Below are 17,083 nucleotides of genomic sequence, written 5' to 3'. Positions count from 1 at the left end.
TTTGATGAATTTGATGATCCGTATTCCCAATATTTTCATCCGTAATTCGCTCTAGCAAATGCTCTCAGCCCAAACACATATATACAACGTCGAGCTCTAAGCCAAATCTATATAATTATACCGCGTTGCCACCATCTATCTCCCTTCCACCATCGCACCGGTGGTACTACCCAACGCAGTGCAGGACCGCCTTCAAGACCAAAGCCCAAAGCACGGAGTGGGCTATAAGGCACAGGCTCATGAAACCAAACCCTGCCAAGTACAAAGTCATCGCACAGTAGAGGGCCAGTGCAAACCATCCAGGTAAAAGTGAAAGCAAACTTGGATAACATTTTCAACCATTGCGGAACTTTGAAGGGTATCATCCGATGGGACAGTTTCTCTATAAGCACCTGTATAAATATACCCACCATTTGACTGATAAAGAATAGGAATTGCCCGGACGGGTTCGTTGGCGTGACTTGCGTATAACTCCCCGCGGCATGCACAATTCCACTCAGAGTAAAGGAGATAATGACATGAAGACACCAGAACATCGATGACCGCTGTTCCCCACCAGTTGGCGTAGACACAGAGACAGGCTTGATCCAGTTACCGGGAGCCAAAAATCCAGCCCGGAATTGCTTGTGCCAGCATGTTCCCCATAGACCTATTAGGCCACCGTCGAGGGTGGAGGTCAGGATGTTCCCAAAGTAGGGTGGGTAAAGAAATGAAGCCTCAAATGGTATTCTAGTCCAGAATCGAAGCGGTGTTAGGGAGATAGCGAGGAAGATCGTCGTAATTAATGATGCTGGGAATACTACGGAAAAGAAAACGGCCGCAGTAGTTAGGATAAGACGATAGATGTGAGCTACTATCGGAGCCAGGATTCCACAAAAATCGAAGAACGAAGGGGGCGGACTGTCGAGATAGCCTAGGAAGTACGGATCTCCTATCACGATGACTTTCAGGAAGTCAAGGCAAAGGTAATATACCAGCATCCTACAGAAGGAGGCCTTCAGATGGGCCCTGGTATCTTCTTCCCAGAGCAAGTCGTCACTAGGCTTTGCACGCTCGCCATGATCAAGCTGAAGTTGAATATTCTTAGGCAAAGCTGGAAAGTCCTTTGCCCTCCAGTTCCAATGGGGTCCCCTCTGGCTGATGAGAAGGTCAAAGACCCAAGCAAAACGATGGCCCAGTGATTCTGGATAGCCCTGCCATCTGAACCGCCGCACCACCTTGGGGTTATAGCCAATTTTTCCGTCACTCGATAATTCCAGAGTCGAAGTGCGCTGGTTCTGGGGGGATCTCAGCCTGACTGAACCCATATGGTTCTCGTTCTTTCCGTTGGGCAAATCCTGCCTCTCGGCCTCAAGGGGTTCAAATGACCTTTCAATTCTCTTGTAGTTCTCTTGCACATCATTAAACAATAACAAGGCAGCACTCCATATGCTAAACCATGAGAAGATCAATCCAATGCCGTAGCCGCCCAAAATTGCAAGGGACCGACAGTGGAAGATGGCATATATGTTCGAATAGAGGGAGTAGAAATAAAGTAGATGTTTCAGGTATTTGATAGGGCCATCACGCGGCCATTTGATGAGCAAAGCAATGACAATGATGGGAATAGAGACGAAGTCCCGGGGAAATACCCAAGGCTGAAACTTCCCTGCATTGATGCCATTATTGAAGATCTCCTGTTGACGGTCGACAAACGCCTTCAAGCTGTCCATGTAGGTGGCATCCATACTAGGAGCAGAGTCTAGACTGAATGTCCCAGCCCCGGGTGCGAGAAGATGTGTTTGAGGTTTTCTATGAGGCCGTGTGCCCGATTGTCGGATTGTTCAATTGGGCTGAAGTTGCGCAAAAAGGGGCTTCAGCCTTCTTGTATAGAGTCGGGTCACCATTGGCTACTATTGATGCTTAGGCCATTTCTGGTAATCAAAGTTTACAGCAACGCCAATTATGTTTACAAAATATAAAAGCGTCAAGTCGACAATAATCTCCCAAGTACGGAGTAAAGGCCATAGTAATGACATTCTGCTTGACTTCCATATTTCAATAAGTCTCAGCGAATAAAGAAACCTCGATTTAAGGCCGGCGCTTGTTTTAACCGCGCGTCAAATTTATAATCACGTGCTACTGATTATCCGCGCTGACATCAAAGCTTAAAGTCACGTGCCACTAACGCGCCCAAAGGATTTTTATAGATGAAAAGTTGCGGTTTGGTTTCTCACCGTGCAAACCGATATACAGCGAAGATGGAGGACGGTAACACGAAAAGACGAGAAATTCCCGTATAATACACGGTGCTGCAACGCCAATGTCCCCCATTGAGAGCCCGGCAACGCGATATGGACACGAAATGTTATATTTTGCGTTGAGCTGCGAAAAAAGTCATGCCAAGCAAATGTTAAAGGTGGAAACACGCGTTTTGTTTAGACGTTGAAACGTCTCTTCTCCTTTTGAATTGAAGATTCATGTCACGACGAAATAAAGCGCCTGGATCCCATACAACATGGCATCCAAACGGCCAATCTCTCTTGTTGATCTCACCGGAGATGGAGAACCACCCACCGATGCCAGTCGAAAGATAGCAAGGAATGGGCTGCAGCTTGGAGACGGCCAGGGGTTCGTGGACCTCACTCAAGGCGAACCGAGCACCCAGATGGAGCGGGATGAAGAACTAAATGCGATGCAGTCCATCCAGGACTCTCAAGAGCTTGATGATATGGTATATTTAACATCTGAACTTTATGGTAAGCTTTGCCTCCAAAATGAGTGTGAAATCAGATTGCAAAGCCTGAGTCAATGACTTAACTAATACAAATTCATTTAGGCCACCTTGAAACAAAAGTCGTTGGAGTGAGATTCTACAACGGCCATGCCACTGTTGGCGAGTGTGTCATTATCAAAAGAGAGCGGACCAACAAGTATGACAGTAACGCCGTCAGAGTTGACAATGTCATGGGCCATCAAATAGGCCATCTGCCTCGCGTGTTAGTGAGCCGACTTGCCCCTTACATGGTAAGTCTAGCTGTATTGCACTCGGCTGCTAGGATGTCGATGCTTAATTGGCTCTTAGGATTCAAATGAATTGATGGTCGAGGGCACGCTGTCTGGTGAAATTGGATCATACGATTGTCCCATTACACTACGATTGTTTGGAACCAGTGAACCCGAAGCACAGGCTCGACTGTTGGAGAAGATGCAGCGTGATAAACTGCCGGTCGGTGTCGCGAAAGCGGCCATAAGGAAGCGAAAACAAGATGACGCGAAACGGGCAAAGGAAGATGCAGCAAAGGCTCGCGCCAATGCCAGGGCACTTGCTCAACAGGAGAAGGGCAAGCCTATGTTTGCAAATCTAGCTTCGGGTGGAGAGCAGACTGTACAGACGGAGAGCCTGGATGAGCTGCTTTCTCAAAGCATCGCATTCAATCCCAGAGAGACAGAAAAGATTGTCGAAAAGTTCGGCATGGACGAAACAGAACTGTCCCAGATGCCGATGGCTGATTGCCCTGTTGAGCTTTCTACGCAACTACTTCCATATCAGCGACAAGGATTAGCATGGATGCTTAACCGAGAATCACCAAGTCTCCCAGAAGAGGGTTCTGACGAAATTGTGCAGTTGTGGAAGCGAGTTGGCAAGAGATACATGAACATTGCGACCAACTACACCTCCTCAAAGGAGCCACCACTTGCAAGTGGTGGAATCCTAGCAGATGACATGGGTCTTGGTAAAACTATACAAATTATCGCATTAATCCTAGCTAACTCGGCCCCTAAAACTCCAAAGTCTTCCAGGGCAACTCTCATTATTTCTCCTCTCGGAGTTATGAGTAACTGGAGAGACCAAATTGCTACCCACGTCCTTGATAAAAATGCCCTGCGGGTTCTGACATACCACGGCGCTGGTAAAAAGGAGGGAGCGAACCTTGGTCAATACGATGTAGTCATTACAACGTATGGTGCGCTTGCATCGGAATATGGACAACTTCTGGGACCAACGGGGAAACTGGCCAAGACCAAGAAAGGATTGTTCTCCTTACACTGGCGGAGGGTGGTTTTAGATGAGGGCCATACCATTCGCACACCGAAAACGAAAGCGGCGCGTGCAGCGTGCTTGCTTGAGGCGGGATCGCGTTGGTCTCTCACTGGTACTCCCATCGTCAACAACCTGAAGGATTTGTACTCTCAAGGAAAGTTTATCAGGCTGTCTGGCGGTTTAGAGGACCTACCAGTGTTTCACAGTGCACTCATACGGCCCCTTAACGCTGGTGATGAGAATGCCAGTCTTCTCCTTCAAGCGCTTATGGCAACCATCTGCTTGCGACGCAAGAAAGACATGAGTTTCGTAAATCTACGTCTGCCGCCAATGGAGTCCCATATTCTTCACGTCAAGTTTCTTCCTCATGAGAAGGAGAAATACGAAATGTTCGAGTAAGTACTCCATTTCTAATCTCGTTCGAACTAAATATCTAATGTCACTTCTCTAGGGCTGAGGCTAAAGGTGTCTTTATGGATTTCCGGTCAAATAACAAAAAGGGCAAATCGACGTATTCACATGTCCTCGAGGTTCTTCTACGACTCCGTCAAGTTTGTAACCACTGGAAACTTTGTCATGACCGCGTCAAGGGGCTCATGGACCTCATTGAGAAAGACAAAGTGGTGCAGTTAACTCCGGAAAACATCAAGGCACTGCAAACTGTGTTGCAATTGAGGATTGAGAACCAAGAGGAGTGTTCGATATGTCTCGAAAGCCTAGATAAGCCGGTCATCACCCCCTGCGCACATGCTTTTGACTACGCCTGCATTGAACAGGCGATTGAGCGGCAACATAGGTGTCCTCTCTGCCGTGCGGAAATCAAAGATTGTTCAGCGCTGGTATCACCTGCTGTTGAGCTAGGAGAGGACTCCAACGAAGTCGATGTTGACTCGGATTCATCAAGCAGTAAGATCCAAGCTCTTATCAAAATCCTAACGGCAAAGGGCCAAGCTCCCGGGACGAAGACTGTGGTTTTCAGCCAATGGACTTCCTTTCTTGATTTGATCGAACCCCAACTCGCCCTAAATAATATCAACTTCGCTAGAATTGATGGGAAAATGAACTCTGCTAAGCGCGACGCTGCTATGCGCAAGTTAACCCTTGATCCAGAGTGTACTGTCATGCTTGCCAGTTTGAACGTGTGCAGCGTAGGCCTCAACCTAGTAGCTGCAAACCAGGTTATTCTGGCTGATAGCTGGTGGGCGCCGGCCATCGAAGACCAAGCTGTTGATCGTGTATACCGTCTAGGTCAGACGCGGCCAACAACTGTTTGGAGGCTTGTGATGGAAGATAGCATTGAGGACCGAGTGCTTGATATCCAGAAGGAAAAGAGGACTCTCATGACTACTGCGTTTCAGGAGAAGGCAGGACCCAAAGATCAGGTCCAGCGATCCAGGCTGGCTGACCTGGAGAAGCTACTTAGGTGATGCAGTGAGGATCATCACTTCCGTTTTGCTGGCCCCCTTGATAATTTTATTTGACCTTCATCTCTCAATTCGGATATCTTTTGCACTCGATTTAGTTTCTATATATAATTTCGTATCACCGGCTTACCAATATATCTAAACGGTACCATCACCTTTAAACGATGACCATACATTAAGTATTCAGAGGGCTAGTCGGGTTTATTTATTTCGAGCCCTACCTGACCAGCTTAGATCAAGATACGTAGTATCTGAATTAACTCCAGGTGTCACGTATAACCCACTGCATGTTGTTTACGTAGAGTAGGTGGTTTAGACTAGAGGCTTTCCCAATTCCTACTTGTAAGTCGTATCTAGTAACATTGCCTGTAGCCTAGAAATCAATCGAGCGAAATTAAATCATAATGCATGGAGAAACGCTATTATCTTTATGGCTTGTGCAGTCGCTTGCTAAGGGCCAGTGAGTGTAACAGAAACGAGGTAGAAAACGTAGATTAAACCGCTGGTATCATCATATCCCATGACAGCTGCCTGGCCCTTTTCCGTGCCACGAACGCCCCAGCTTAAACCAAAGAGAACCCCATTTTTAAAATGCAAAGAAAAATCGTATGGAGGAGAGCAAAGGTTGATGGAAGTGACAATATCATAAACCGCCGGCTGGAATACGGGGGATATGAGAAAGAAGTCAAAATAAATATGAGTAGGTGAAAACGGTACATGTCAAGAGGAAAAGTAAGAGCAGTACGGATGGTAGTCGAGAGGACTAAATAAAGGTAACGTACGAGACGAGGATGCGCAGGTAAGATCGGTTCGTTTTAGAGTCAAGACGGGTTTGTCATAGCTTGTGAGCGTGTAAGGGGGAACGAGGGGATCATCTAGAGAACACAGCTTATTGCGTTTTGCAAGCTTCATTCACCGGGTTCTCGGGGTTCGGTGATGGATCTTGCCGACGGATTCAGCTCAGTATTATGATTTTTGTGTGTTGCTACTATAGCGTTAAGTTACTTACCTCCTGTTCCCTTATCCGCTAGATCTGAACCATTGAGCCTGGCATCATTTGGCGTCTGTGCCACTGAAGGAGGTGAGGATGGGGCCTGCGCGCTTCGGGGTTCGGTGGCTGGGTCCAAGGGGCTATGAGGGGCTGGTGACGGAGGCACTGTCGGAGGGTGGGTTGAAGAGGGGATAGGTGGAACGGAGGCAGGGTGCGAAATTGGGGATGGCGTCGACTCTGAGGCCGGAACTGAAGCTGAATGTAATGTTTGAGGTCGACCCGGGGCTGGAGCTGGAAGTGATGTTCGAGGTCGGGCCAGGAGTGAGGCTGGAGGTATTATTAGAGGTTGTGTTGGACGTGAGACTGGAGTCATCATCAGAGATTGTGTTGGACGTGAGACTGGAGCCATCATCAGAGGTCGTGGTGGACGTGAGACTGGAGGTTGTGTTGGACGTGAGACTGGAGCCATCATCAGAGGCCGTGCTGGTTGTGAGACTGGAGCCATTAGAAGAGGTCGCGATGGAGGTGTGCTTTGGGCAGTCGTCGAAGGCGGTGGTTGAAACGGCCTTGAGGCTATTGGGGCTGAGGCTGACCGTGGATTGAACACGCTAAAGTCTGGGGTAAGGGGTGGTGGCCCATTATAACCAGGAGGCACTCGCTGCCGCATAGACGGAGGGTATCCAGACATCAAACTGCGGCCAGTCGCGAATCCGGGGGGTGATGGTGACCGTTGCTGCTGTCGGGACAGTGCCAGTGCCAGTGCCCTACGCCTTTCTTCTTCTTGTGTCAATCTCCTTTGTTCTTGAATCTGCGCCCATTTAACAGGGTCGCTTCGCTCTAGCTGCTCATCATCTAGCTCTGCTTGAATTTCATTTTTCTCTTCCGGGGTAAATTGCACAGCATCCTCTCGATGAAGGGTCTCCGTAAGGGTGATTTTATGGATGTCGTTTGGGCGTGCAAGGATTTTATCTAGCACCTTGGGGTCTTTACCGTAGAACTCGGACAAATCGTGCTTTTCAATGCTGCGGACGGGGCGACGGAATTCACTCGTATCCTTGCCTGTCGAGCGGGTGGGATTTTTCTTATCGACGGCACGAAGTGCCATGTTCTTCTTGAAGACCCCCTTTTCGTGTATTAGTTCTTCAAAGGTCCCTCCCATAACGAACCGATAGACGAAAACTTCTTTCGTTTGCCCAAGGCGGTATGCCCGTCCAATAGCCTGCTCTTCCCATGTTGGGTTGTAATCAGATTCAAAGATAATGACCCGATTAGCGCCGATGATATTGAGACCCAAAGCTCCGGCTTTTGTTGAAATGAGATACACCTGCGAGTCCGAGTCACTTCTGCTGAAAGCTTTCGTAGCTGCCTGTCGAGTTGCCACTAATGTTTGCCCATCAAGGCGGCAGAACTTCTGACCCTTCGCCTCCAGCATAAGGCCAATATAAGTAAGCGTGTATAAATGGCCTGAAAATATAAGAACCTTGTCTCCAGCGTTGATAGACTCATCGACAATTTGACCAACCATCTGGGTACGGCGGGAATGTTCCGGGGAATCCAAGTTTGGAATATCCTGGAACTTGAGCTCAAATTGCGACACCAGCTCATCTGTTATCGTACTTTGTGCTTCCGTTTCAATGACCTCATCTTCAAGCTCTATTGGTGTTGATATATCCTCCGAACCGCAGTCAGCCTCCGATTCTGTAGGAGCCACTAATTGGCCACCTTCCGCCTTCTTTTCGTCCTTCCTGTTCTTCTCCTTCTCGCGGAGCTTTCGCAGGAAGCACGAAGGATGGTGACACAAAAGGGTCAAATACGAAAGCAAGGCCCATAGTCGCGTAAATGTGAAGTCACCCCTTCCTTCCATGGTCATAGATATGAACTGGTTGTATGTCTCTTCTTGGAGCCGAGTCACCGGGATTACGATGACAAACTCAACCTTAGGAGGAAGGTCGGATTGGATAACTGATATATCGGCGCGATTCACCTTTGGCTCGAGGACTTTCTTTAAAACCTCCAGTCTTTTCCGAGATCGCCTATATTCCCAGTTGGTGCTATCAAAGTATAAGCCTTCTCTAATGGGCTCCTCGTATTTAGCTTTGAACTGCTTCAGGTTTCCAAGATAGTCAGGCGAGATCCAATTAATCATTTGATAATAGTCAATCAATTGATTGGAAAGGGGCGATCCAGTCAGGGCGATGCGACTCTTGGACTTAAACATGGAGCATGTTTTTGAAATATCTGACGCGCCGTTTTTCAGCTTGTGTGCCTCATCTGCAACAATTATATTTGGGCCTTCAAGCAATTGGCGCTTTACCAGCTGGAAGTCGCCGTCCGACAAGGCCCGAGAGCCATTTTTCCGAGAGGGGTTAAGTATCATTCGTCGGAATAGTTCATGACTGATCAACAGCACACCACCCTCTGTATACCAAGCATTGATCTCGGAGAGTCGTTTAGGTACCGATCCCACTGCCTTCCGTACGACTCCAAGGTTATGTTGAGTCACTTCATCCCGTGGAGTCCATTTTCCGAACTCTTCCCACCAGTTATCTATTAAGGATGAAGGGCATGTAACAAGTGTCTTGGACAACCGGAAACGCTCTGGAACTTGGGACCTAATCTTGGGGTCTGGTGAATTTGATGCATTGGCAATGGTGACCAGGAGCGAAACGCTTCGCGGAGTTAGCATAAAAAATATTGGTTCATAGGTAGGAAACGTAACTTACACTTGCATAGTTTTCCCCAATCCCATTGTGTGAGCCAAAAGACAACCCTCATGTTTCTCATCCTTGATCAATTCTCTCCACATAAACTGAATTCCAGAAACCTGATGTTCTTTTACATGGCGCCCGATATCGCGATGTAAATAGATAACAGGGTCGTCAAAACTGACGATCTTCCGTTGTGGGTCGTGATTTTCAATGCCGCGTTCTTCTAGTAAGCGCCGTTGCTGGGTTGCCTGTTCCTCAACACGCCGCTGTGCCCGGTTTTGGGACTCCATGGCTTCTCGACTTTCTGCGACGGCTCTCTTCCTTCGTTTGCGCGGAGTGGCCCTAACACCCCCTCCCATTTCGCCATCCTTTTCACAAAGATTATCGATGTCGTCCTCGATGACAATCGGATCTCCAGCCTGCGGGGAGCCCTGGCTATGGGACTTTTGTGACGGTGTGATGATTTCGCAAGATAGTTCCCTATTTATCTCTCTTGGATGCTTAACACGCAGAATTTCGGTTAGATCGCTATGGAAAGGAATTATTTTATCCGTAGCGCGAGATTCGTTAACACTTATCCTGGGGATACCTTCGGCCGGTATCATTATGATCTGATGCCATGAGACATACAGGGCAGCCACTCTCTTGTAATACTGGACATCGTCGTCACTGACATTTGAGATTCTGCCCTTTTTATTTTTCGAAAGTAGCCTCAAAGCTTCCCGAATCCGTAGGCGCAAGGTGTTCTTTTCAACAAAGCCAACCAAGCTAGCTAACTTCACTTGTTCTGCATCAGCCAGGAGATAAACAATCTTAGCAAGGAAGCGTTTCCTATCACGAAGCTCCTGTAGAAGCTCCATGCGGATGTTACAAATTCCAGCAACATCAGTAACATCAGGTAGACGCACAGCAGTACTTGTGTCAGCTGGAGGAGTACCACCGCTCGCTGGACTAGCAATAAGGGTAGAGGATGGAAACGGAAGCGAGGCCTTGGGGCCTTCCACTGGATTCAATGGCGGAGTATTGATTTCTAGGTTTTCGGGTGGTTCAATACTATCCTCCACCATCTCTCGTTGGTCTGCTTGGTCGCCTTGGGTTAGATCTACAAATTCGATGTCTTCAAACGGACCATTCATGGGACTTGGCGTGATCGGACAAGCTGGTGGTGAGCTCGTATCTTCACCGCTCGGTATGGATGAAGTCGAAGGGGTGATAGTCCGAGTCTCCCTGGGGTGTCTTATTGCGTTATGGCCCTCCTGAGCATCATCTGACACCACAAAATCCGAATCATCGTCCAGGGCGTCGTCGGTATCCGATCCAATAGATTCTTCATCGTCACGTTGGAGACGTGGTCGGACTTTTTCTGAGCGACTTACGGGGCGGCTGAGTTTGGGAGGGCAGGTTTCTAGTTCCAGGACTGAGAGTCTCCATCTCTGTAACTCCCGTTGATTGATAGTGATTTCCAAGGACGCGCATTGTCGCAGCACCTTGTCCTCATCACCTTTTTCATACTCGTTGCTCTTTATTCCTTTTGACCAATTGGCTAGGCGCTCATTCAGTCGAGTGATCTCGGTATTAGCCCGCCGTATATCGCTAGAAACCGTCCCTCGTTTTCTTGACTGTCTCCATAGTGTTCGTGCCTTTCCTTCCTGACTTGGCAGCTTGCTCTCCTTCCATTTGTCGATGGTATCAGCAATAAAGTTGTCAATTATCGCGCTTAATTCGGCAACCGACATCAGACCAGACGTATTACTGTTGCTCTCATCCTCGGCATCGTCCCTGGCCTCGTCCATGTCTCTGCATGTGTCGGAGTCGTAGTCTTCGGATCCAGATTCTCCATACAAAGGTAGTTCGTCGCCCTGGGGGGGATATTTGACAAGGAGATAGTCTAACGCACTCTTTTCTTTGAGGTGTGGCCACTTTTCTACCGCTTCCATCCTAGCACTATATTCTCCGTCATTCTTTTCAAAGAGTGTAAAATAGAGTGGTGCATCCGACGCAACTGTTTTATCGTATGGGAATAATGCGAGGGACCCCTCTTTGCCATCCTTGAAAGGTTGGGGCACTTGTTGTAGAAAATGTTGCATTCGTTTGTTCACATAGAGAGATTGACCTCTAGAGGAGTTAGGTGGGCGAATAAACCCGAATGTATCATTGTCATCGTCACTTTCTATTCCATTATAGAATATATCCTTAACTGGCTGCTTCTGCGAGCAGAGGTATCGTTTTCGTCGAGGGTTTTCGGGAACAACGCGGAATGCGCGTGTCGATAAGGAGTCGGGGTTGAGTCGTCGTCGTTTTCTGCCATCAGATGCAATAGCATCGTTCTCCTTCTGGCCAGGAGGGGGCAGAACGGGTTGTTTAGGCGTCGGTTTAGCGGACCGAGAAGAATCACCGTTGGTCAGCGGAACTCGTGGCGTGGAAGGAGGCCGGGTGGGGGTCTGTATAGGCGTATTTTGGATGTGAGGAGGAGGAGGGGGAGGAAGAGAAGGCCCTGGTAAGCTATCAAAAGCAGCGGCTACAGGCTGCTGTGCGCTCACTGGAGCATTAGCACTTTTACTAAACTCAGACGACCGCGATCTCAAGTACTGGATAGCCTTGAAGATAGTAGCTTGATGTCCCAGCGGTTTTAAACCAAGATAGCGAGACAACGCCTCTCTATCGACTTCTGTTAAAAGGACCTCGCCGGTCACATAGTTCTCTCGCAGATTGTTCTCTAAGGGGATTGGATTAGGCCGCGGTAAAGATGATCGAGCCCAATCCTCGAACGAGCCATGGCAGAGATAAGCAACCACTTCATCAATGGACCAGAGGAACGGATCCGTCTCCATCGCGTCCAGTCATCGGCCCAACGACGTCCTCGACTGCTGGCAAACGAGAGTCTTCGTCGTCCTCTTCTGCTCTCTTCTTGTTCTTCTGCTCGAGGACGACGCGTTGGACGTGTTGACTTCCTCTTTCGGCGATTAGCCCTAAACTCGGCCGTTTTTCTGCCAAGGGCGGTGAAGACACTAAATATAAGCTTTCCGCTCGTCACGTGGAACCCGTTTTCTTATGTAAGCCTGCCAGGTCCCGATCGGGAAATTCTCGATGTCAGCGACCCAAAAAGGGCAAGTCGCAGGCTAAAAAAAGAAAAAAGATGCAGTTTCGAGTCTTGCTGGGTGGTCACTGATATGCGCGATACTGGCGATATATATTCACTGTCACCTCACTGCCTGCTATCGAAAGCAAAAGGAAAAGGACATGCCTGTTAGGCTTACATCAGCGGGGTAGCAACGTGGGGTCAAGCTGCCCCGCCGAGGGATCAGATTGATTGATAATCCGGTCGCGATTCGCGTCAGTTCCAGCTCACTAGGGACTCATATAAAGGCCGATAGCTGCGCCGTCTACGAGGGCGGTTTGTACGGGCCTGCATTCACCAACTTAACAGCTCAATTTTATAATATATCAATGTCCTCTCCAATGGACCTCTCGGCTTCGTACCCGCCGGAGCTCTCTCCAGAACAGAAACAGCATTTAGTTTCTACTGTAAAGGATTGGTGTATACATCACGGCCTTGCTGTCAGGCCTCCTCCGGCGTTTGTACAGGGTGCAGCAGATCCGCAGGGCGTGCTAGCGACCAATGCTCCAGTGACCCTTTTTCCGAGTTTATTCCCCAGGTCTTGCTACGAGTCTGCCGTCTCGGTGCAGAAGACGTATAACGAGCTGTACGCCTCGATAAGCGGTAATATAGACTGGCTGGGCGAGATAATTGAAGAGTAAGCTTGCCCTATATCCTTTTATATCAGTTTTGGGCCTACGTTGTTCGAGTTAGCCATCAATCGCTAATCTTTACTCGATAGTCTCGTTGACGTAGATGACTTCGTGGCCGGCCTCTGGAAAGTTCATCTCGCAGTCAAAAGTGAGGGATATGTACAGCCTCTCTCACTTGGCTTGTTCCGATCAGATTACATGGTACACAAGCCTCAGAGTTCCTTGGAGGAAGCACAATTGAAGCAAGTTGAATTCAACACCATTGCTGCATCCTTTGGAGGGCTATCATGCCTGGTATCAGCGCTACATACATCTCTTCTATCCTCGCCAACGGGAGAGCCCATAGTGTACCCATCGCATCCAGCCTTAAAGGGGAACCTACCACCAGTGAATACGGCTGTCCCTGCTTTGGCCGGTGGCCTTGCTGCTGCCCACAAGGCATACGGCCCCTCCAAGTCAACGCCAAATGCATTGCCGTTATGCATTCTGTTTGTAGTCCAGGCTGGAGAAAGAAATCTCTTCGACCAGATGGAACTAGCAACGTGCCTCACTCAGTCTCACAACATCCCCGTTTTCCGAATCACGAGTCCCGAAATTTTAGAACTAACATCCATCCCTGAATCTAACCCTTCGCGCCCTATTATATATACTCCACCCTATTCTCCCTCTACCCAGTTTGAGGCCACCACTATCTACCTTCGAGCATTGTATGGACCACAGGACTACCCGGATGAAGCATCATGGAAAGCACGGACACATCTAGAGCGCTCAGCAGCCATAAAGTGCCCAACTGTCCTCAGCCAATTGTCAGGCTGCAAGAAGGTGCAACAAATTCTTGCTACCGAAGTGGGAGGACCCGAAATGGACTACCTCACTCGTTTCCTACCCAACACTGAACCTACAAAGATAAAACAAATTCGGGCTACCTTTGCACCTCAATACGACCTTTCTGTTGGAGGCCGTGGCAGAGAGCTTGCATTGAATCCGGAAACAGCCGCAAACCATGTGCTAAAGCCTCAGCGTGAAGGAGGCGGAAATAACGTATATCGTGACTCGATACCCGCTTTCCTCCAATCACTGCCTGAAAAGGATTGGAAAGGCTGGATCCTCATGGAACTCATCCAACCCCCGCCAGCTAAGAATGTTGCTCTCCGTAGCGATGGCCAGGTCCTCAGCGGAGATGTAGTAGGGGAATTAGGCATGTACGGGGCAGCCTTATGGAAAGAAAATGGCGAGCTTCTGCATAATGAGCAAGGCGGCTGGCTGATGAGAACGAAGGCCAAGGACAGTGACGAAGGAGGTGTGGCCGCCGGATTCTCTTCCTTGGACAGTATATTGCTTTTTTAACAGAGTCTGGATTAAACTAGAACTAGAGACACGTCGATTTTAGCCTCAAGGGATGACTCCAACTTCCCTTCTCCACCCTCATACACTCTATATCATTGTACGGTTTAATAGAAAGCCCGAGAAGATCCAAAGGGAAATTAACAGATCATCGATTGGAAAGTTTAGCAGTACCGGAAAAGACTGTTCGAAAGTAGGACTGGAACTGAAACAAGCGATTAGTTGTCAAGAGAAGGATGTATAAAACAATATCTCAACGTCCATGCTCAGGTAATTAGATATCTAGCTATCACACAGGAGGGGAGAAACAACTAATACTCCGGCAAGGGTAGTACTAGTTCAACTAGAATCCGGGGAAATTTTATGAAACAAATCAGCTATGCAAGGCAAAAAGAAAAATGCCTGCTCCCCTTTTCAAGTGAGTAACTAATGCGTGTATCAATATTTGGTATCCAGGGATCTTTGTATGTTTAACCCTTTACCCCCGATAAAATCCAAGGAAAAACAACTTATTAAGATAAAAATGACCTGAATAAGCCTCGCAAGAGTTATTCAAGATCTGCAGTAAAGAAATCATCAAATGATCGCTGGTTGGCTATGCTGGGGGAGTCGAGGTCAAGAAACGGGTTGTTTCTCTCCATCACCTCGGAGGTATTGGTATTTAGACGATGGGCAGGGTTGTTCCGGATTGAAAATAGGCCAGCTCCATTGAATCTAAACGGCTCGGGAACTTCATACTGCTGACTTGGAGGGCTCATGGAAAGAAAATCCGATCCCTGATCCTTGGGTGTCTGATGTTGATTCGACATGAATTCGTTTCCTCCATCGTACGACTGGCTGAAATACGGCGGAGGCTGGTTCAACGTTTCCTGTGAAGTATGCTGGGCTGAAGATGGAATAGACAATACTTTTTGAGACTGCTGCTGGAGGGAAGATTCATTGTATGGAGCACCGTAGATGTTCACTGTAAGTTGGGGGTTGTATTGGATAACAGGCTGGTCTATGCAAGATGGATCAGACAAGGTGTTTGTATGTGGCTGTTCTCCATAATAATCACTCTGTTCAGGCTGTGAAGAAGAGTAGGAGACCTGCTGTGAAGGCGATGCAGAGCCAGCAAACTTCCATACAGTATTCTGCTTTGAGTGAATGGGAGATGACATGTTGCCGAGAGCTGGCTGGTCACCTGGCATGTCAGATGGGGCATCTTCATCGTCCTCCTTCAGACGGTTAACTGCACCACAATGACATCCTCCTTCATTCATGTTTTCCTTTTCTGAACCACCCTCAGAGTATGCTGCCTGATATCCCACTCTCTTGCCAACGTTCATTTTCTTTTTCCCACTTTCGCTGGGGGCGATCAAGTCAAACTTCATGTCGCTGTCAGTTGAACTGCCAGCCTGGGACTTGGTTCGAGGCCCAGTTCTCCTAATCCATGACTCCGGGAGGTACTCTCCGGGTAAGTATCTCCAGTCCTTTGTGTCCAGTACATTAGCGAAGTCCTGAAGTTGATACAGAAGTTGAATGGCAGCCGTTATACGCAGCCCAGGTACATGCGGCCCTTCTCTTCCGTCCATGAACGTATCTAGGACATATCGCTGAGGTTTTCCTCCATCGAGACGCCTCATTAGAAGACAAACGGGGGTCATTTCGTTTGTCCTGGCGGACGTGGCATGTTCAACTTCCATGGTAGTATTTAAGGAGATTTGCGGCTGAGACCAGCGTTCAACCCTTTCAACTTCAGTTCTGGTGATTTCGCCACGACGCGTGGTCCAGCAGGAGAGACCTAGCGGCAGGCGGGCTTCGCGCTCACGACGCATGTTTAGCGCGTTGTCAGATGGAATATCACTCGGAGAAGCTGTCATTCGCGCCTTAATATCTCGATACGTGAGGCGGGGGTCAGTCCTCATCCAGTATTCCAGGAGCCAGCCGGATACGCGAACAGAGATATATCGTAGCAGAAATTGGAAGTCTTTGATTGCGTTACTCTCCTTGACATAGGAGATTGCCCCGTCTTTGGTTAAATACCGAATTATACGGGGCATAGGCGGCTCTGTTGGAGCATCTAGTCGGAATAGAAGAGGAGGCAAATGTGCCGGGCTGTAGGCTGAGTGATAGGGGTGGTAGCAGGTATGCAGCATGTCTGGAATCCCGTCATCTGGATTCAACGCGTCAGTCTTGGTATATATATCAATGGCTTCGGCAGGAGGCCACTTACGGCTACATTCGTGCTGAGCTATTCAGCAACACCTGGTTAGCTAGAGGTCCCAAACCGTTACCCAGCTCGATGACGACAATATGCCACCACCCGGAGGCCTTCCTGCGTTGGGTATACACTCACCAGAGGGCAGAATAAGCGGCACGCCCGCGTCCTCCATCTTTATCTCGGCCATGGCTAGAGCAGAACAATTCAAGGGCTGTGAGAAATGGCAGGATGTCAACAACCAGCAGGGATGATTTGGCTGAGTGGGAGGCACCTTTGCTTAGAGAGCAAAACAAGTCCTCCTCACTCTCTGATATGTGAAAAGTGAGCAACACAATATCAGTGATGGAAGGGTTTTAGCGTAAACTTTTGCTTCATTAGCGCAGTTTTCTATTAAACAAGAGAGCTGGCAACATGGCTGGCCTAGAAAGGAGAACAATAGGGGACTTCTCATTCTTCCACCTTCACCAGTGAAGTCTCCAGCAGTGAATACCTGTGTATATTCCATATTTCATCTCCTATATAGAGATGGATATATATATCATGGATAAGTGAGATACCTGACCCCAAGGGCATGTATATAAAGCAACACACATATATATACTGATAATATACCTAGGTATATCCATTGATTTTGCTACA

The 17,083-nt window shown here is 48.3% G+C and overlaps 5 protein-coding genes across 5 annotated transcripts; 2 read left to right on the top strand and 3 right to left on the bottom strand.

Moving 5' to 3' along the window:
* Positions 1-334: 334 nt before the first annotated feature.
* On the bottom strand, positions 335-1,727 carry GIQ15_05166 (uncharacterized protein; the record flags this gene model as incomplete). Its single annotated transcript, XM_033552583.1, has 2 exons — positions 335-349; positions 411-1,727. The coding sequence occupies 2 exons, from the start codon at positions 1,725-1,727 to the stop codon at positions 335-337; spliced, it is 1,332 nt and encodes a 443-aa protein (XP_033406313.1).
* A 770-nt stretch (positions 1,728-2,497) lies between these two features.
* GIQ15_05165 (DNA repair protein RAD5) lies at positions 2,498-5,451 on the top strand (the record flags this gene model as incomplete). Its single annotated transcript, XM_033552582.1, has 4 exons — positions 2,498-2,738; positions 2,819-3,006; positions 3,065-4,419; positions 4,476-5,451. 4 exons carry the CDS (start codon positions 2,498-2,500, stop codon positions 5,449-5,451), a joined length of 2,760 nt encoding a protein of 919 aa, XP_033406312.1.
* Positions 5,452-6,579: 1,128 nt separating this feature from the next.
* On the bottom strand, positions 6,580-11,978 carry GIQ15_05164 (chromatin-remodeling complex ATPase chain isw-1; the record flags this gene model as incomplete). Its single annotated transcript, XM_033552581.1, has 4 exons — positions 6,580-6,934; positions 7,033-8,092; positions 8,291-9,108; positions 9,163-11,978. 4 exons carry the CDS (start codon positions 11,976-11,978, stop codon positions 6,580-6,582), a joined length of 5,049 nt encoding a protein of 1,682 aa, XP_033406311.1.
* Positions 11,979-12,594: 616 nt separating this feature from the next.
* GIQ15_05163 (glutathione synthetase large chain) lies at positions 12,595-14,244 on the top strand (the record flags this gene model as incomplete). The annotated part of the gene is made up of 2 exons (XM_033552580.1): positions 12,595-12,902; positions 12,987-14,244. 2 exons carry the CDS (start codon positions 12,595-12,597, stop codon positions 14,242-14,244), a joined length of 1,566 nt encoding a protein of 521 aa, XP_033406310.1.
* Positions 14,245-14,789: 545 nt separating this feature from the next.
* On the bottom strand, positions 14,790-16,631 carry GIQ15_05162 (uncharacterized protein; the record flags this gene model as incomplete). Its single annotated transcript, XM_033552579.1, has 2 exons — positions 14,790-16,474; positions 16,580-16,631. The coding sequence occupies 2 exons, from the start codon at positions 16,629-16,631 to the stop codon at positions 14,790-14,792; spliced, it is 1,737 nt and encodes a 578-aa protein (XP_033406309.1).
* Between the last annotated feature and the right edge of the window lie 452 nt (positions 16,632-17,083).

The sequence above is a fragment of the Arthroderma uncinatum genome, assembly GCF_011692745.1.
Source record: "Arthroderma uncinatum strain CBS 119779 chromosome Unknown scaffold3, whole genome shotgun sequence".
NCBI classification, from domain to species: Eukaryota; Fungi; Ascomycota; class Eurotiomycetes; order Onygenales; family Arthrodermataceae; genus Arthroderma; species Arthroderma uncinatum.
The sequence above is the reverse complement of the archived record's forward strand: the minus strand, read 5'-3'. Positions and strand labels throughout refer to the sequence as shown.